Genomic DNA, 17,810 nt, shown 5'->3' on the forward strand with positions numbered 1-17,810 from the left:
AACATCTAGAAAACATTCTGTACCACTTCTACTAATTTATTGTCAGCTGACAAAATGGAAAATTGTTTGCACAATACTTTACAGATATAGTTCTGCTTACTGTTCTCTGTCACAAAATGGATCCTATTATATTGTTCTCAAAAGATGTAGTGTATTACCATTAATTGTCTCCTCCCTAGCTTTAGATAAAACACCCTCTCTTTGCCTCTCAACCATTCAGTTAAAAATGGCCACTACAGTCATTAATATTTTACAATTTAGATAAAGCATGCAATAAAAAAAAAATAAAAAAAAATTCCAATATATTTCCATTATCAAAACATGCACATTCCTTTTATATACACACTTTCTGAGGCTACAACTTCTACTGAGCATGTGCAAAAGTGCACAGTATCTACATATATGCATTTTGTGATTGTCTAATGGCTGTCACATGATAAAGGAGGAGGGGAAATTAGATTAACTTTGAAATTTGTCAGAAACAATTCTATTGCTCATTTCAAATTTAAAGTAAGTGCTATTGTATTGTCTTTTTATTGTGTATGTGTCAGTTATTCATTTCTACTGTATTAAGTGAGCCTTTAAGTGTTCAGCCGGTTTCCTGAAAGCTTCATTGATAAAGTTTTGCATACTGAGTCTTTGCAACAGCATGGATATCTGAGGTAGCATATTACCTGAGATTGGTTTTCTATACTGTATAAGTGCTAGATTACAAGTATTACACATATATATCCAGCGGCAGAACTACCATTGGTGCAGCAGAATGTGTATAATTCTTGATTTTCCTTTATTCTTGTGCCAGAATAGATGCTAGATAGATTACAAGTGGTGCTCTAACTGTTGTGTGCAAGCGATACCGGCTTTTTGCAAGCAACAGAAATAGGATTTGTATAACAAGTTGAAAGTAAAAGCGATTGCGAGATCACAATCACATTTTTTACTCATTGGGTTAATGCGACTGAAAACCTTGGGTAAAGGGTAGTGCGTTAAAAAAAAAAAGTTGCACTAAACACAACATAACTACATTGAAAATGAAAGTTACACTCATAAACACTGTCTGATAAAAATATTCATATAAATATTAAAAAAAAAAGAAGAAAAAAAAAGATATAAGGGCTCAAATGTATATGGTATATGATAAGGTGCTTGACTGCAAAGGGTTATACATATACATGTCTAAATAGTATATAGTAGGGTTTGATATCTCTTATCTGTGGCCAGCGCAGTACTAATACACACATATATTCATAAATATATGTATGTATGCATATATGTATTTATGTGTTTTACTGTATATTTAATGTACATATTTAACTTTCCATTGTTATTTGTAAACAATATTATTTTTATTGTAAATATATATTCCTATATATATCTACAACTTTTAAAATTATGTGGAGGCAAACAGTGAGATTAAAATTCTCTCCTTAAGGACAAAATGTAGGGATAATAACTCATTATGTAGCTTATTAACAAATCTGGACAAGTAAAAAAAACAACTTTTTTCCCCACATTAAACCTCTAGATACATTGTTTCCAATACAGCAAAAGATTCTGGTTAAGATATGCACTTAAACCCTATCACATATTCTCAAGTGAGCTGACCCAACATGAAAATATGAATATTTCACATTCCAATGTTCTTCACATTGCAGAATATGTTATTTTTATTCTTAAATACACACACACACACACATATATATATATATATATATATATATATATATATATATATATATATATATATATATATATATATATATATATACCTATATCTATGTATGAATATATATAGGTATATATATATATATATATATATATACATATATATTTAGGAATATCTATTTAAAAATGCATAGTACATATTCTGCTATTGGCAGAACATTGGAATGTGAAATATTTACAGTGAATACACACTATAACAGTTTATTAAAAAATGAATATTGCTTATATATGATTGTATATGTTTTCATCTACTTAATTGCAAAGGTTTCTAATGCACTTATATAAATGTTTACATGTGTATTTGTGTGTTTATCTGTGTATATATGTCTCTAAATACGTATATACATATAAATACATAAATACATATGTACACATATATAAACATATATATATATATATATGCAATACATATTGATATTTAGATATATATGTATCACTATGTTAAAGCACTTTGCAGTCCATTTTTTTTTCTAACACCTGAGACCTCATATCTATGGTACCTTTGAACTTTTTTGTACTTTTAAATCGCAATTGCGCTCACATGTTTGCATTTACTTTCAACTTGTAATATGAGCGCTAAACTCAACGTGCGCCAACTCCGTTATAAGCACCTTTTTGCTTGCGCATAACTGTTAGTGCGCTTCTAGTGATCTGGCCCTAAATTGGCAATAAAAAGTTTGAAAAAAATGATATATTATTTGTCAATGTTTTCATCTCTAAAGATGTGGGACCCACAATCCTTAGAAAAGGTGAAGGAGCGGACAACCTTCACCTCCAAATCTGTCCAACATCTTTGGAGGTTAAATGTATTTTCAAACTCAAAATAGTTATGCTTCAACAAAAAATAGTTTGAGAGTAACTCTCAAACAATGTCTTGAAAACTCCTAGTAAAATTAGTATTTGAATAATTAAATGGACTTTAGGACAATATCATGAGAGATTTAGGAATGCAGGAACACAACATCTGAATCTGAAGTTGCCATGGAGAGCACTAAATGCTCCCTTGCTATATAATTTGTAGAGCCTGAGCGAGATATTGAGAAATACCTTGAACAAAAATGGCATTCATCACATATGTATACTTTGCATTCCGAGGTTTTGCATGACTCCAAATGCGGAAGATGGTGGCTGCTTGCGGCATTAATTTTTTATTTCTGAACCGGATTTCTCCTTGTTAAAGTGAAAAACACACTAAGATCTTTGCAAATCCAAATGCTTGTGTGTTGCACTTTCACAAGCAAAAATCTGACTCCATAAAGAGCCAAATGCAGCGAGCTACCGGCTTCTTCCGCTTTCGGAGACATCTGGAACCTCCAAATGCACAGGCTTAAAGGACATGAAACCCAAAATGTTTATTTCATGATTTAGGTAGAACATACAATTTTAAACAACTTTCCAGTTTACGTATTTTATCAAATTTGCTTCAGTCTCTTGGTATGCGTTGTGGAAGGAGCTGCAATGCACTACTGGTTTCTAACTGAACACATTTATGAGCCAATGACAAATTGACAATCAGTATATATATGCAGCCACCAATCAGCAAATAGAACCTAGGTTATTTGCTGCTCCTGAGCTTTACTACATAAACCTTTCAGCAAAAGATAACAAGAGAAGGAAGCAAATTAAATAATAGAAATAAAATGTAAAGTTGTTTAAAATTTTATTCTCTAATTCCTTAATGTCTAATTATGACTTGACTGTCCCTTTAATATATTTGCATGACATTTCTAAAGCTAAATATGGTAAATTGGAGTGAAGCAATGTCAGCCCAAGATAAATGCTTTTCTCCTGTATTCTAGTTCTAAAGATATAGTAATATTTGGTCAGAGTTCATACAATTGATTGTGATATTGTTTTGTGCTAATTATTGGTACACATATTGTCTGTCTGTCTATCTCTACATCAGTTTTGGGGACCCAATTATCTCCTTGTGATATGCTATGTGGTGACTTTTGCTTTGTGATTCTTATTGGTCCAGTTAGATTTACCTCTCTTGTAAATACACATCTGTTTTTGAAGTTGAATGAATCATGAGTTAATTGAACTAGTGATAGTTACTGCTACAACAGTAGGAGATAATCTTTTGGTTTCAAAATATTAGTGCTGATTTATACCATCAATATTTTCTTCCAGGATTAATGCTGAGACACACTAGTTATAACTCAAGATGGGTCACATCCAGTCAATACATCTTTTGACTTTTTTTTCTCCATCTTAATGGCTGTTTATTCATGAACGTTTGTATTCCAGACTCATTTATCAGTTGATTGCCAGAGTCTCCAACACACTGTTCTTCTTTGTATAATGCGGTTCAACAATGTAGTTATAATCATGAATGCAAATATATTTAGCATGTAAAAAAGACGTCATTTTTTATGTTTGTATTAGAACAATTTATGATTTATTATGATAGTATCCAAAAACATTATATACATAATTTCCTTAAATGTTATATATTACTAAATTAAAAACTATTATTTATTTTTCAACAATAATACAATTTTATCTTACTTTTTCATATTGTCAAGTCTGGTTTTAATTTATACTTAACAGTTGTTTGTTAATAAAACCTTCAGGTATTTCTTTTTATTTCATAATGTTCCTTCAGAATTGTGAATTCAAAGAAAAAATATTTTTCTTTAAACTTTTGTGCACATAGAAATATTGTCCTTATTGTCAGTAGGAATGTTATTGTTATTAGATTCACATACTGAGCGCTTGAATCCCTTGAAATGTGGACAAATTGGGATAAATTTAAAATAGCGTACAGATTTAATTAAGTTCATTCCACAAGGAAAATCATAGCTTCTCAGATCTTCAGATGTTTCGCTGTTTGCATGTGCACCCTGTTTCCATTGTACTAAACCTCTTTCTTCCTGGGTACCTGTACAAGATAAATATTGGAATTTTAGATTAAACTGTTGCAAAAATATTAATTTATAGATAATGATGTATTTAGATTCAGATAATGATGTGTTACTGTCATGGGTAAACATTCCATAACTTTATCTTTCTTGCCTTTTCTGCTTACAGTAATTTATCTCAAGAGCACCTAGAAGCAAGTTTCCAACAGGGACATTATCTTGTGCTATAAATAAGCATTTTTCTTGATTCACTTACAAGGGAATTATCTGCTGCAATTTCCTTTAAGCAACAGTAAGATGGACAGCTGCCAAGGGCACACTGTAAGGTCAACTCCGATTTTGCTTTCTGCAAAGCAATTTTTGACCTCAGTGACACAGATTCTGTAATCTGACATTCTGCCTTATGCATTCAAGCTAGATATGAGCACATATAATATGCAAGGGTGGCTGTGAATATTAAGTATCATTTAAGGTTAGGTGCTAATACATACTTTATCTATCTATCATCTATCTATCTATCTATCTATCTATCTATCTATCATCTATCTATCTATCTATCTATCTATCTATCTATCTATCTATCTATCTATCTATCTATCTATCTATCTGCCTGTCTGTCTTTCTGTCTATCTATCTATCTATCTATCTATCTATCTATCTATCTATCTATCTATCTATCTATCTATCTATCTGTCTATCTGTCTGTCTGTCTGTCTGTCTGTCTATCTTTCTATGTATCTCTCTATGTATCTATGTATCTATCTATTTATCTATCATCTATCTATCATCTGTCTATCATCTATCTATCTATCTATCTATCTATCTATCTGTCTATCATCAATCTTTCTGTCTAGCTCTCTTTCTAGCTCTTTGTCTTTCTGCCTGTCTGTCCATAATCTATCTATCTATCTGTCTGTATATCTATCTATTATCTATCTATTTATATAATCTATCTACTTATATAATCTATCGATCAATCATCTGTCTATCTATCTATCTATCTATCTATCTATCTATCTATCTATCTATCTGTCTCTCTGTCTGTCATATATCTATCTATCTATCTATCTATCTATCATCTATCTGTATATCTATCCATTATCTAACTATTTATATAATCTATCTATTTATATAATCTATCGATCAATCATCTATCTATCTATCTATCTATCTATCTATCTATCTGTCTGTCATCAATCTATCTGTCTAGCTCTCTATCTAGCTCTTTGTCTTTCTGCCTGTCTGTCTATCATCTATCTATCTATATATCTATCTATCTATATGTTGTGTATTTATGTTCTGTAATGCATCAGGAGCACATATATATTGTATTTAATTTATTGTAGTTTCTTACAACGCAACAGTTAATCATTAACTCCTTTCTGCTTTTAATATACACAGTAGATAGTGTTTTAACCCCTTTGTGCCATTAACTAACAACATACAGTGATTTAATATTTTTATTTTGACAGTAATACAAACAGAACAGAAATGTAACTCACATTTAGGCAGAACTCCACATAGTGCAGTGGTTTACATTACATAAAGCTGTTACTCTACACAGTACAATGGTTTGACCTTTGACCTAGATTACAAGTGGCGCAGGGTGCGCTATCAATATCGCAGTGCTGCACTAAGATTAGCTCCTTTGTTTAGATGCCTTCTTTTTCAAATAAAGATAACAAAAGAACGAAGAAAAATTGATTAATAGGAATAAATTAGAAAGTTGCTTAAAATTCCATGCTCTATCTGAATCATGAAAGAAAAAAAAATTGGGTTTAGTGTCCCTTTAATTGATGTGCTTGAGTGCAGCACACAACAGCGCTAAAGAAGTTATTGGGAATTAAAGAGACCATAAAACCAAATTTTTTTCTTTCATGATTTAGATAGAACATCACATTTTAAACAACTTTCTAATTTACTTCTATTATCATATTGTCTTAGTTTTCTTGTTTTCCTTATTTGAAAAGCAGAAACATAAGATCAAGAGTGTGCACGTGTCTGCAGCACAATATAGGAGCAGTTTTGCAACAATGTTATACATTATCAGGAGCACTAGATGGCAGCACTATTTCCTGTCATGTAGGGCTTCAGCCATGTGCACGCTACCTACCTAGGTATCTATTCAACAAAGAATAACATGAGAATTAAATAAATTTGATAATAGAAGTGAATTGGAAACTTTTTAAAAATTGTATTCTCTATCTGAATCATGAAATCATTTTATGTGGTTCAATGTCCCTTTAAGACCTGATGTAAAGTGTTAGGGCTGCACGAAAAGTATAACAAAAACAAAATACATGTGAAACATTAAAATAAAGTATTACATATTAAATGTAAAATATAAGTTTATTATTTAAATAAATGACAAAAAAGTGCTTCAAATGGATATTGTATATAAAAAGGTATCTGACGGGGCGGAGCTAGCTGCCAACGGGAGCGGACGTGCAGGGAGAGAGCTCCTGCCTTTTGCTTTATAAAAGTGACTATATAAGCTAACGAAGATCTGTTTTTAAGGGCAATTCTGACCTATCATATACTGACCGAGTAACCCTCAGCTGCCCTGAAAGTGGACATCCTCAAATAGTCTCTAGCCTGCGGGGACTACGCTGAACTGACAGCCGCCTTATCTCACCGGAGGGTTTGGTGCTGGCTCTGGAGAGTCGGAGACCCGACTTGGTACATAAGATCTTCAATCCCCTGGAGATTAAAAAATTGACCCCCGGTGCCGGTCACACCGCATCTTGCCTGTTACCTAGGATTGCCAGTCTGAGAGGCGAGCATACCCTCCCCCAGCCCGTGTCTCTTGTGCCCGCATCCATTGCCCGTCATCGAGGGGTCTCGCGCTCAGGCATAATTTTAGGCGCGCAAACCCGCCATATTGCCGAGGCCTTCTTCCCATCCCGCGGCTCAACCCACACTGGCGACTTGAGGGGATAACCATACCTGCTGCTGTAGGACACCTCTGAGGACCAGCTTTCCTAGCTACATCTTCGCTGCCTTGGTGTCTGAAGGTTCCGCCCGTTGCGGGCGCTGCTGGAGGTGAGGCCTCTGAATCAGGTGTCCGGACAGACTCCGGAGGGTCGGGGCTCCGCTCTGGAGTCGACACCTGCTGTCTTGAGACCTGGTGGAGTTCTGCCTGTTCACCCGGGACACATCGCCTGGTAGCAAAGACCGGTAGACGCAGCGCTGATCCACAGTGGAAGGTGAGACTAACTGTTACCCGCTCCTGGGCCCACACAGGCACTAGACACCTACACCAGGGCCACTATACTGAGAGACTAGGCAGATTAGCTCTGCCACCTATACGCTCGAAGTTTACTTCAAGAGGTCTAAGGTATTAAGAGGGCCCTTACCACTCTAACATATCCTCCTGCATAAACAGTCTGGACACAACTTCCCATTAAACTAACCGCTAGCTACAATTTTCCTGTCAGCCCTTCTATTAGACTCCCTGCCCTGGGAGAGTAGCAGCCTCTGAACAGAGACACAGTGACTGAGACACAGGATATTTGGAGTTTGGCCATCATAATCCCACCTGTGTTACTTGTACCTACACTAATACCCCAAAGACCTTGTGTGCATAAGTACAACCTATTAAGAGGCATCAAAACTGCACCAAACCTTTACCTTATATACAGGAGCCACTGACTATAAACTTACACAATCTAGGTGCACTTTGCATCTACACTAATCTGATACACTACTTGGTATTTTTGGCTGCTGCGACAGCTTGTGTGTCTTTGAGTCCCTAACTCAAAGTGGAGTGTTATCTTATAGGTTTGCTTTGTTAACCAATTTTCCCCCCAACAGGTTGCATTCAATCCACTCCTGCTTTATCATTTCTCTCTTCCCATTCCTTATCATAAAGGTGTTGAAATTGTAATTTTGTGTACTACGGGTCACGGTTGATTTACTTAAGTAAACTTTGGTAACTGCAACTACACTCCCTTGGTATCTGCTGTGGGAAGACCACCAACTGGCTCCCCCTTTCCGGCTCAGCTTGTCTGAGTTGGTCACTTCCCCTTCCCTTTTTCCCTTCCTTCGGGTCGTATCCACTGTTCCTAGGCCAGTTGGGGGTGTGTGGGTATCAGTATTCACTTTGCTCAACCTGTGCTGGGGAGTTCCGGCGGGATCCTGCCCCTGTGTGGCGATTGCCTCTACCTTCTCCTCTGCAGGTAGTGATTTAGTCTGGTTTTGATCCTTAAAATGAGGGGGTAGGAGCCGAATGGAACTTCTAGGCCTCACTCCCTAGGTGCAAGCTCATTCTCGTTTGTAAGTGTAACTAATGTGCATTAATGTAACATAACTAGTTTTGTCAATCTAACTTAGCCATACATTGCCTCGTCTGTTTAATATCTTGATTTTAGGATTGCCCCTCGGGTGACCAAACGGTCGCTTAGCTACAGTGAAAATGCCACACACCGCTAGGCGACAGCCTAGAATGCCTGGTCCAACTAAGAAAACAGTCTTGGACCATTTTACTCAGTCAGTCAGAAGACCGGAAGAGGATTCACATGATGATCTTAGTGAACCAGAATCGGTAGAAGACAGGTCCCTACCTGATGCTACCCCACTTTCCAGATCTCAGCATTATATCATGGAGGAAACTCTTAAAAAAATGTTTGCGCAGCAAACGCGCTCCATCACAAAGGAAATCCAAAGGAGCCATGCAGAGCTCAAGAAGGATATAGGAGAAATCGGAGATAGAGTTGACTCTCTAGAAAGACGCCAAGATGACATCGCCACTGACCAGACAAACTTACTTGCGTACTCTGAGTCGCTGGCTGATCAGTTGAGCCAACTTGAATTCAAACTGGCGGATGTCGAAGATCGTGCCCGGCGGAATAACATTAGATTCCGGGGCATTCCAGAAGATGTCTCGCCCGCGGACCTGCAGAGCTACTTATCGGAGCTTTTTAATAATATGTTGGACACCACTGAAGGTATGACCACCACGATGGAGAGAGCTCACAGAGCCCTACGTCCAAGATCTGTCTCGCAAGACAAACCCTGAGACGTCATTGTTTGCTTTCACAGCTTCCTCTTCAAAGATAAGCTCATGCAGGCTGCCTTCCGTAAACAACCTTTGGCAGAAAAATTTCAAAATCTTCAACTGTTACCTGATCTTTCGGCTCACACTCTACAAAGTCGCAGGCTATACCAACCAGTCACTTCTGAGCTGAAAAAAGCAGGTCTTAAATACCGATGGGGCTATCCAGCCAAGCTGATTATCACTAAAGAGAACCAAACTCACACTATATCATCATTGGCTCAAGGCTCCACTTTACTAGCACAATGGAGCCTCACAAAGGGCAGCACATTGGAACCAGCTCCTGTCAAAGCAAGACTGAGGGCCACGGCACCTGACTGACCTCCTAAAGACCAACGTGCTAAAAGACTAAAAACCCAAACAGCGCAGGACTCTCAGGTACCCTCAGAGGCTCTACCCTGATTATTAGACAAGGCCAGATGATAACTTTGCTCTTTCTTTAAACTTCTGTTGCTTTTTGCTCTTTCTCCCCAGCATAGCTGTGGAAAGAACCCCTGACATATGAAGTGTCTGATTGGGCCCAAAATAAAGAAAAGAAAAAAAAATAAAGAAAAAAAAAAAAACCCAGTTTATAGCCTTCTGTTATATCCTAATTGAAACCAAGTGACTGTTGATGTCTCTAGATGTCTGATTCATTGATGTTAACCTTCTTATAGCAGGCAATGTTACACCAATTGTCATAAGGGGTCACCCTAGTGCAGGTTGAGCGTTTTACTCTGCTGGGGAAAAACCGACAATGATGATGTTAAAGTTATCGATGTTATAGTTCTTGTTGGCTAATGTTTTATTGTTTTGATTTATGTTTCTACACTACTTCACTAGGGCACCACTAATTGGATACCTCCAAACCATAGACATACACAAACCAAACGCCCTATCACCAGGGCATCGTTAATTAGATGCCCCCACAATATAGATACACACAAGATTTATTTTACTGTTTGATGGAGTGGGGCCAGATAACCCGGCCCCTACTCACATAGCTCCCCCCCCTATACAAGTAGCCCACACCAGGGTTCCAACTAGGTGGACTATTTCCACCCCACAGCCCAACACAAATCTGCAGGATCTATAACTTATCCAGAATCTCTTAAACAACTGCACTTTTACTGTTCCCCTCCCCTTCCCTTCCCACACCACGACAATGACAAACCGAATTAGATTTCTTACCCACAATGCGAGAGGCCTTAACTCTCCCCACAAACGAAGTCTTCTGGCCAGGGAACTCCAACACCACAATCCCGATGTTGCTTTTATACAAGAGACACATTGGAAACTAGATTCCCCACAACGCTTTCAATCCCGCTCCTACTGGATACCTGACTACTCCCCCTTCACTAAAAAAGCTAGAGGCACGGCCATACTCTTACATCGCAGAGTAGCTTACAAACTCATTCAAGCTTTTAGAGACCCACAGGCCAGATACACTATTTTAATCTGTAAGCTAAATCACATACTGCATACACTAGTATCCATATATCTCCCTAACTCCCATCAACCCGTATGCCTCCGCAAAATCCTTCAACTAGTGGATCAGTACAGACAAGGACGAGTTATTTTGGCGGGCGACTTCAACATGACTTGGGATCCCTCCTTAGACCGTAAAGCCATGACTCCTGGTAAGATCAACCCCCAGGCGCTTAGTACCTCCGCTAAGTTCCGGAGTGTAATGTCTCATTATGGATATTTTGATGTGTGGAGATCCTTACACACAAGGGAAAGAGACTATACCCATTACTCACATCCTCATAGAACTTACTCTCGGCTAGATCACATGTTTTGTCAAACGGAGTCCTTGGACTCCGTCATACGGTCGGAGATTGCTCTAAGTTCCTGGTCAGATCACGACTTAATTTTAACTGATTTGCACCCCACAGACAAGCCATTTCCTTGGGCAGATTGGAGACTCCCACGTCACATCCTGACAGATATCGCCTTTAGAGAGGAATTGAGACATGACCTATCTGAATTGCTTAGCCAAAATGACAAGGCAATGGCTCGAGGACTCATAATCTGCAAACAGAGCCTCCTGAGGAAACGGGCTGGTTTAACTCTTGCACAGGCGCATTCCAAGCTCAGGTCCCTGGAAACCTGCAATCGGGCCTCTCCTTCATCAGCACTGACAGAGGAAATTAGAATAGTCAGGATAAATCAATTGGAGTTAAAGCGCACTCAATGTGCCCTTTCCAAACTAAAACAGCTCTTCTATCATAAAGGAAACAAGGCTGATACGCTTTTAGCCACCAAATTACGAAATAAACATAGTGCAACCCGTATCTCACAAATCCTCCACAATAATAGGCTGCACAACAAGCCATCCCTCATAGGTGAAAGCTTTGCAGATTACTATTCCAAACTGTATAACATTGGCACTGCAGAATGTCTGGAACCGTCCTCCATGCCCGAAATCAAAAAATATTTATCCACCCTGAATTTGCCCGCGCTCACGTTAGAGCAACAAACAGCGCTCACCTTACCAATCTCGCTGCTCGAAATCAAGCAGACCATTAAGCGCTTAAAGCATCTTAAAGCTCCAGGCCCAGATGGGTTCCCTGCCCAGTTCTACAAACAGTATATTAATGAACTAGCACCATACCTACTTAGGTTTTTTGACTTAGCAAGCAGAGATGGATCTCTCAAAGAAGAGTTCCTGCAGGCTGCTATTGTCACGATACCCAAACCGGGCAAGGACCCGTCTCTCTGTTTAAACTACAGACCGATTTCCCTGATCAACATAGATATCAAGATTTACTCCAAGATATTAGCTACCCGTATTGGTAAATTGTTACCAGATCTAATTAGCCCTGATCAGGTAGGATTCATCTATAACAGAGAGAGTCCGGACAACACCAGACATTAACATCATGAGCGAATCAACTAAGATGAATAAGCCCTTCTCAGTCATCTCTCTAGATGCTGAGAAGGCCTTTGATCGGGTCAGGTGGGAATACTTGTGGGAAACATTACAAGCGTTTAATTTCCCACCCGAAATCTGTGTGGCCATCAAAGCTTTATACTCGGCTCCAACGGCATTTGTTAGAGGCTTGGGATTCCGAACCCCACCGTTTAACATAACGAACGGCACCAGACAGGGATGCCCACTTTCGCCCCTGCTGTTCGCCTTAGCGATTGAGCCCCTGGCCGCAACGATCCGTTCGGACATATCCCTTCTAGGGATCAGACTTTCGGGCACTCTGCATAAAATCGCATTGTTTGCAGACGATGTCACCATATTTACTACAGACCCTGCCAGGGCTATCCCTAGACTGCTAGAGACTTTGAAGATATTCGGAAATCTCTCCTTCTATAAACTCAACTCGCATAAGACCGTAATCTTTTGGTGGGGATACCCGCAACCCTACATTCATGCCTTGAAAGACAAATACAATTTTAAGTGGTTGACCGAGCGGATTACCCATTTAGGAGTAAAATTGTCTCCTAACGCCCAACAAATGATAAAGGATAATTACTCCCCCTTACTGACGGAACTACGTAACTTAAAAAACACATGGGACCATAAGTCCATTTCATGGATGGGAAGAATAGCATCGCTAAAAATGTCTTTCCTCCCCAAATTGACATATCTATTCCGTTGTCTAACACTTAGAGTCCCTACGCATCTCCTCCTCCAATTTCAAAGTGAAATCACAAAGTTCATCTGGCAAGGCAAGACCCCCAGAATTGCTCACAGGACTTTACAATTCCCTGTGTCCTCAGGCGGACTCGCATCACCGTCAGTAGTGAAATATTATGAAGGAGCTATGCTAACGCACATCTCCCAATGGGGAGTCCTCCAGTCTCACGACAGGTGGAGAGAACTTGAGCAGGCGTCACTGCCATCCAATGTTCTCCTTCGGGATGTTCTATGGATTCCACCACATAGCCGCAGAACGATGGCCATTAGTAATCTGGTCATTCTGGAGTGTCTATCAGTCTGGGATAGGCTTAGACATCGCCAGCTCATCGCTCCCCATCCCTCTCCTATAACTTTGGTAGCTGGACTACTTACGGGCTTACCTGACACTCACCCGAACACGTGGGCCCGATTAGGGGTTACTAAAGTCTCGGACTTTTGGTCCACCACGCAGCCGGATGAATTTATACCGCTAAAGCAGTTGAATCAGCAAGTGGCCACCCCTAAGTTCCTTACCTTCGAAATTACTAGTATCCAAAGCTTCTTACGAAGCTGGGGCTTCCTTCCGTCCATTTCCCGTCCCTCTACCCCTTGGGAATCTACCTGGCAAGGGGGACGCAGACTTGTCAGGCCACTGTCAAGGCATTATGCCCTCCTGGATGGCCCCTCCCCGCCCACTCTGGCCCCGCATCTTCTCCGATGGGACTCCCTTCTCTGTATTGAAATCTCTACCGACTCCTGGCAAAGAGCTATCCAGCTGACTAAGAAGACTCTACATTGTGTAACAATGTTTGAGACATACTACAAAGTTCTCTCACATTGGTACTATGTCCCTACACATTTGTCCAAAATGTTTCCAGGAACGTCTCCATTATGTTGGAGGGGTTGTGGCCTCCATGGTAGTATGCTACACATATGGTGGGAGTGTCCCATCATCAGACCCTTGTGGGAAAGGAGAATACGTACCCTTGCTGAGTACGGCTTTAGAATGCCTGCTGGTCCAGCGCTTGCCCTCCTACATCTAGGTCTTCATGTCCTTCCCAGGTGTTTATCTCTTGGCCTCAATTAAAACTAATATAGCCCGGGCTTGGAAGAGAGCTGCTCCTCCTAGCTGGCAGGATATCATCCACACAATGGCCTATTTGTACACTATGGAAAAGGCGATATATTTCGATCTGAACAGATCTGACCTGTTTGAAATGGCTTGGGCTGATTGGAAGAACAACCATGATACGCTGTGGCACCCACAAGTCCTGGCGAATGATGCCCAAACTGACAGTTAATGTTCTGACTATCCTGATGGATAACGCGCGCAGCATCTAAAAGTACTGACTATAATATACCCCCCCACCTCGCCCCACATACATGTGCCCCCCCTTCCCCCCCCCATTCCTTTCTTTTCTCTACACTCGAAATATCTGAGTTGCAGTGCCCTATTGTGTTACCACAGATCCGCTCACCCGAGCGAGAAATCACTTGCACATTATCTCTGTACGGGGTGAGGTTAACTTACTACAACTAAATCCGAACGGATTCCTCCTGCTTGTTTGTCTCAGTTGTTTTTTCTTACAAATGTGCAGAATTTTTCTGTGTAGGGTCTGATGACCCATTATTCTATTTATTTATTATGTTGAAAAAAAAGGGGTCCTGCGAGTCCCCAATTGTTATGTTATGGATTTGCAAACTCTTGAATAAAAACACTATTAAAAAAAAAAAAAAAAAAAAAGGTATCTGACAGGGAAGGACTCAAAGTTGTATATATCAATATATATATATATATATATATATATATATATATATATATATATATATATATATATATATATATAGATATATATATATATATATATAAAATATATATATATATAAATATGTGTGTGTGTTTATATTTGTATCTGTGTATGTATATATGTTTATATTTGTATCTGTGTATGTATATATGTTAATATTTGTATCTGTGTATGTATATATGTTTATATTTGTATCTGTGTATGTATATATGTTTATATTTGTATCTGTGTATGTATCTATGTTTATATTTGTATCTGTGTATGTATATATGTTAATATTTGAGTTTATATGTATGTATTATGAACGAGCTAAGGGGATTGTTTCTAATGGAACCTATGTTGTTTCCCCACAAATTTTACAACGTTCTTGTTGGAATTGAAAATGTGCTACTAATTGTGTATTATGGGCAGGTAATCCACTCCATAGTTTGAATGTGGCAGAGAATTTCAGGTGAGGAATCCAGTTCAAGTTTTCCCATAAGCTAATTATTGTCAACTAGCTCTTGTTAAATAGTGTTTGCTGGGGCTGCTATAGAGAACCTGTATAAGAGAGAGACAGAATATGTGCTTGAGCTGAACTGCTGTATAGAGGTTCTAGGCCTGTAAGTTCGATATTGCTTTGTAATGTTGCAGTTGCTATGGAAAAGGCACACAACTTTAATCAAGACTGCTTTATTTAGTTTAAGAAGTGCTATTGAACAAATTGTCTGTGAATAAACATGCCAATGATTTTACATCTAAACCAGTATGTGCGGAGTACTTTTCTGCTCAAGAGATTGTGTGCTAAAGCTGTTCCCGGGACAAAATCCCAAGGAGAGGTATGTTTTTGTCACAGTGCACACATAAATACACACATACAGTACATATATACGTACATACACAAATACACACACACATATATACATATATATACATATATACATATACACGCACATTAACCCCTTAACGACTGAGGACGTGCAGGGTACGTCCTCAGAAAAAAGGCAGTTAATGCCTGAGAACGTACCCTGCACGTCCTCAGTGTGGAAAGCAGCTGGAAGCGATCCTGCTCGCTTCCAGCTGCTTTCCGGTTATTGCAGTGATGCCTCGATATGGAGGCATCCTGCAATAACCCTGCATGGCCATCCGATGCAGAGAGAGCCACTCTGTGGCCCTCTCTGCACCGGACATCGGTGGCCGGTAACGTTGGTGGGTGGGAGCTGACTTGGGAGGCGGGTGGGCGGCCATCGATGGGCCGTATAAGGTGGAGGGGGGCGGGATCGGGGCCGGAGCTGACGGGGGCGCGCACGGGCGCGCGCGCATGCACAGAGGGTGGCGGGCGGGTGCGTGCACGGGGCGGGAGCGGGTGGGAACCGCTATACTACAGAAAATTAGATTGTAACTGTGGGGGAAAAGGGACAAATTAAAAAACAAATAAACTTCAGTAAAAGGGATCTTGGAGGGGTGGGGGGTTGTTCTTGGGTGTGGGGGGAGCTACACTACAGAAAAAGGGATTTTTCTTAAAAAAAAAGCACATTTTTGTTCTAAACTGGGTACTGGCAGACAGCTGCCAGTACCCAAGATGGCGCCCATTAAGGCAGAGGGGGAGGGTTAGAGAGCTGTTTGTGAGGTTGGGGGCTAAGGGGGGATCCTACACAGCAGCATATGTAAATATGCTAAAAAAAAAACTCAAAAAAGCCCAAATATACCTTTTATTTTAGTACTGGCAGAGTTTCTGCCAGTACTTAAGATGGCGGGGACAATTGTGGGGTGGGGGAGGGAAGAGAGCTATTTGGGAGGCATCAGGGGGTCTGATGTTTCAGGTGGGAGGCTGAGCTCTACACTAAAGCTAAAATTAACCCTGCAAGTTCCCTACAAGCTACATAATTAACCCCTTCACTGCTAGACATAATACACGCGTGATGCGCAGCAGCATTTAGCGGCCTTCTAATTACCAAAAAGCATCGCCAAAGCCATATATGTCTGCTATTTCTGAACAAAGGGGATCCCAGAGAAACATTTACAACCATTTGTGCCATAATTGCATAAGCTGTTTGTAAATGATTTCAGTGAGAAACCTAAAATTGTGAAAAAGTTAACGTTTTTTTTTTTATTTGATTGCATTTGGCGGTGAAATGGTGGCATGAAATATACCAAAATGGGCCTAGATCAATAGTTGGGGTTGTCTACTACACTACACTAAAGCTAAAATTACCCCAAAATGCTCCCTACATGCTCCCTAATTAACCCCTTCATTGCTGGGCATAATACACGTGTGGTGCGCAGTGGCATTTAGCGGCCTTCTAATTACCAAAAAGCAATGCTAAAGCCATATATGTCTGCTATTTCTGAACAAAGGGGATCCCAGAGAAGAATTTACAACCATTTATGCCATAATTGCACAAGCGGTTTGCAAATAATTTCAGTGAGAAACCAAAAGTTTGTAAAAAATTTGTAAAAAAGTGAACGATTTTTTGTATTTGATCGCATTTGGCGGTAAAATGGTGGCATGAAATATACCAAAATGGGCCTAGATCAATACTTTGGGTTGTCTACTAAAAAAAAATATATACATGTCAATGGATATTCAGAGATTCCTGAAAGATATTAGTGTTCTAATGTAACTAGCACTAATTTTGAAAAAAAATGGTTTGGAAATAGCAAAGTGCTACTTGTATTTATGGCCCTATAAGTTACAAAAAAAGCAAAGAACATGTAAACATTTGGTATTTCTAAACTCAGGATAAAATTTTGAAACTATTTAG

At 39.3% G+C, this 17,810-nt stretch overlaps 1 protein-coding gene across 1 annotated transcript in view; it reads right to left on the reverse strand.

Moving 5' to 3' along the window:
* Window positions 1–4,253: 4,253 nt before the first annotated feature.
* The window catches only part of SLC23A1 (solute carrier family 23 member 1), a 604,245-nt gene continuing 590,688 nt past the window's right edge, over window positions 4,254–17,810 (reverse strand). Inside the window, exon 15 of the mRNA XM_053718546.1 lies at window positions 4,254–4,609. Within this exon, the coding sequence (XP_053574521.1) occupies window positions 4,365–4,609 (245 nt within the window). The 3' untranslated portion in view covers window positions 4,254–4,364. The remainder of the gene's footprint in view (window positions 4,610–17,810) is intronic.

Source organism: Bombina bombina, chromosome 6, assembly GCF_027579735.1.
Source record: "Bombina bombina isolate aBomBom1 chromosome 6, aBomBom1.pri, whole genome shotgun sequence".
NCBI classification, from domain to species: Eukaryota; Metazoa; Chordata; class Amphibia; order Anura; family Bombinatoridae; genus Bombina; species Bombina bombina.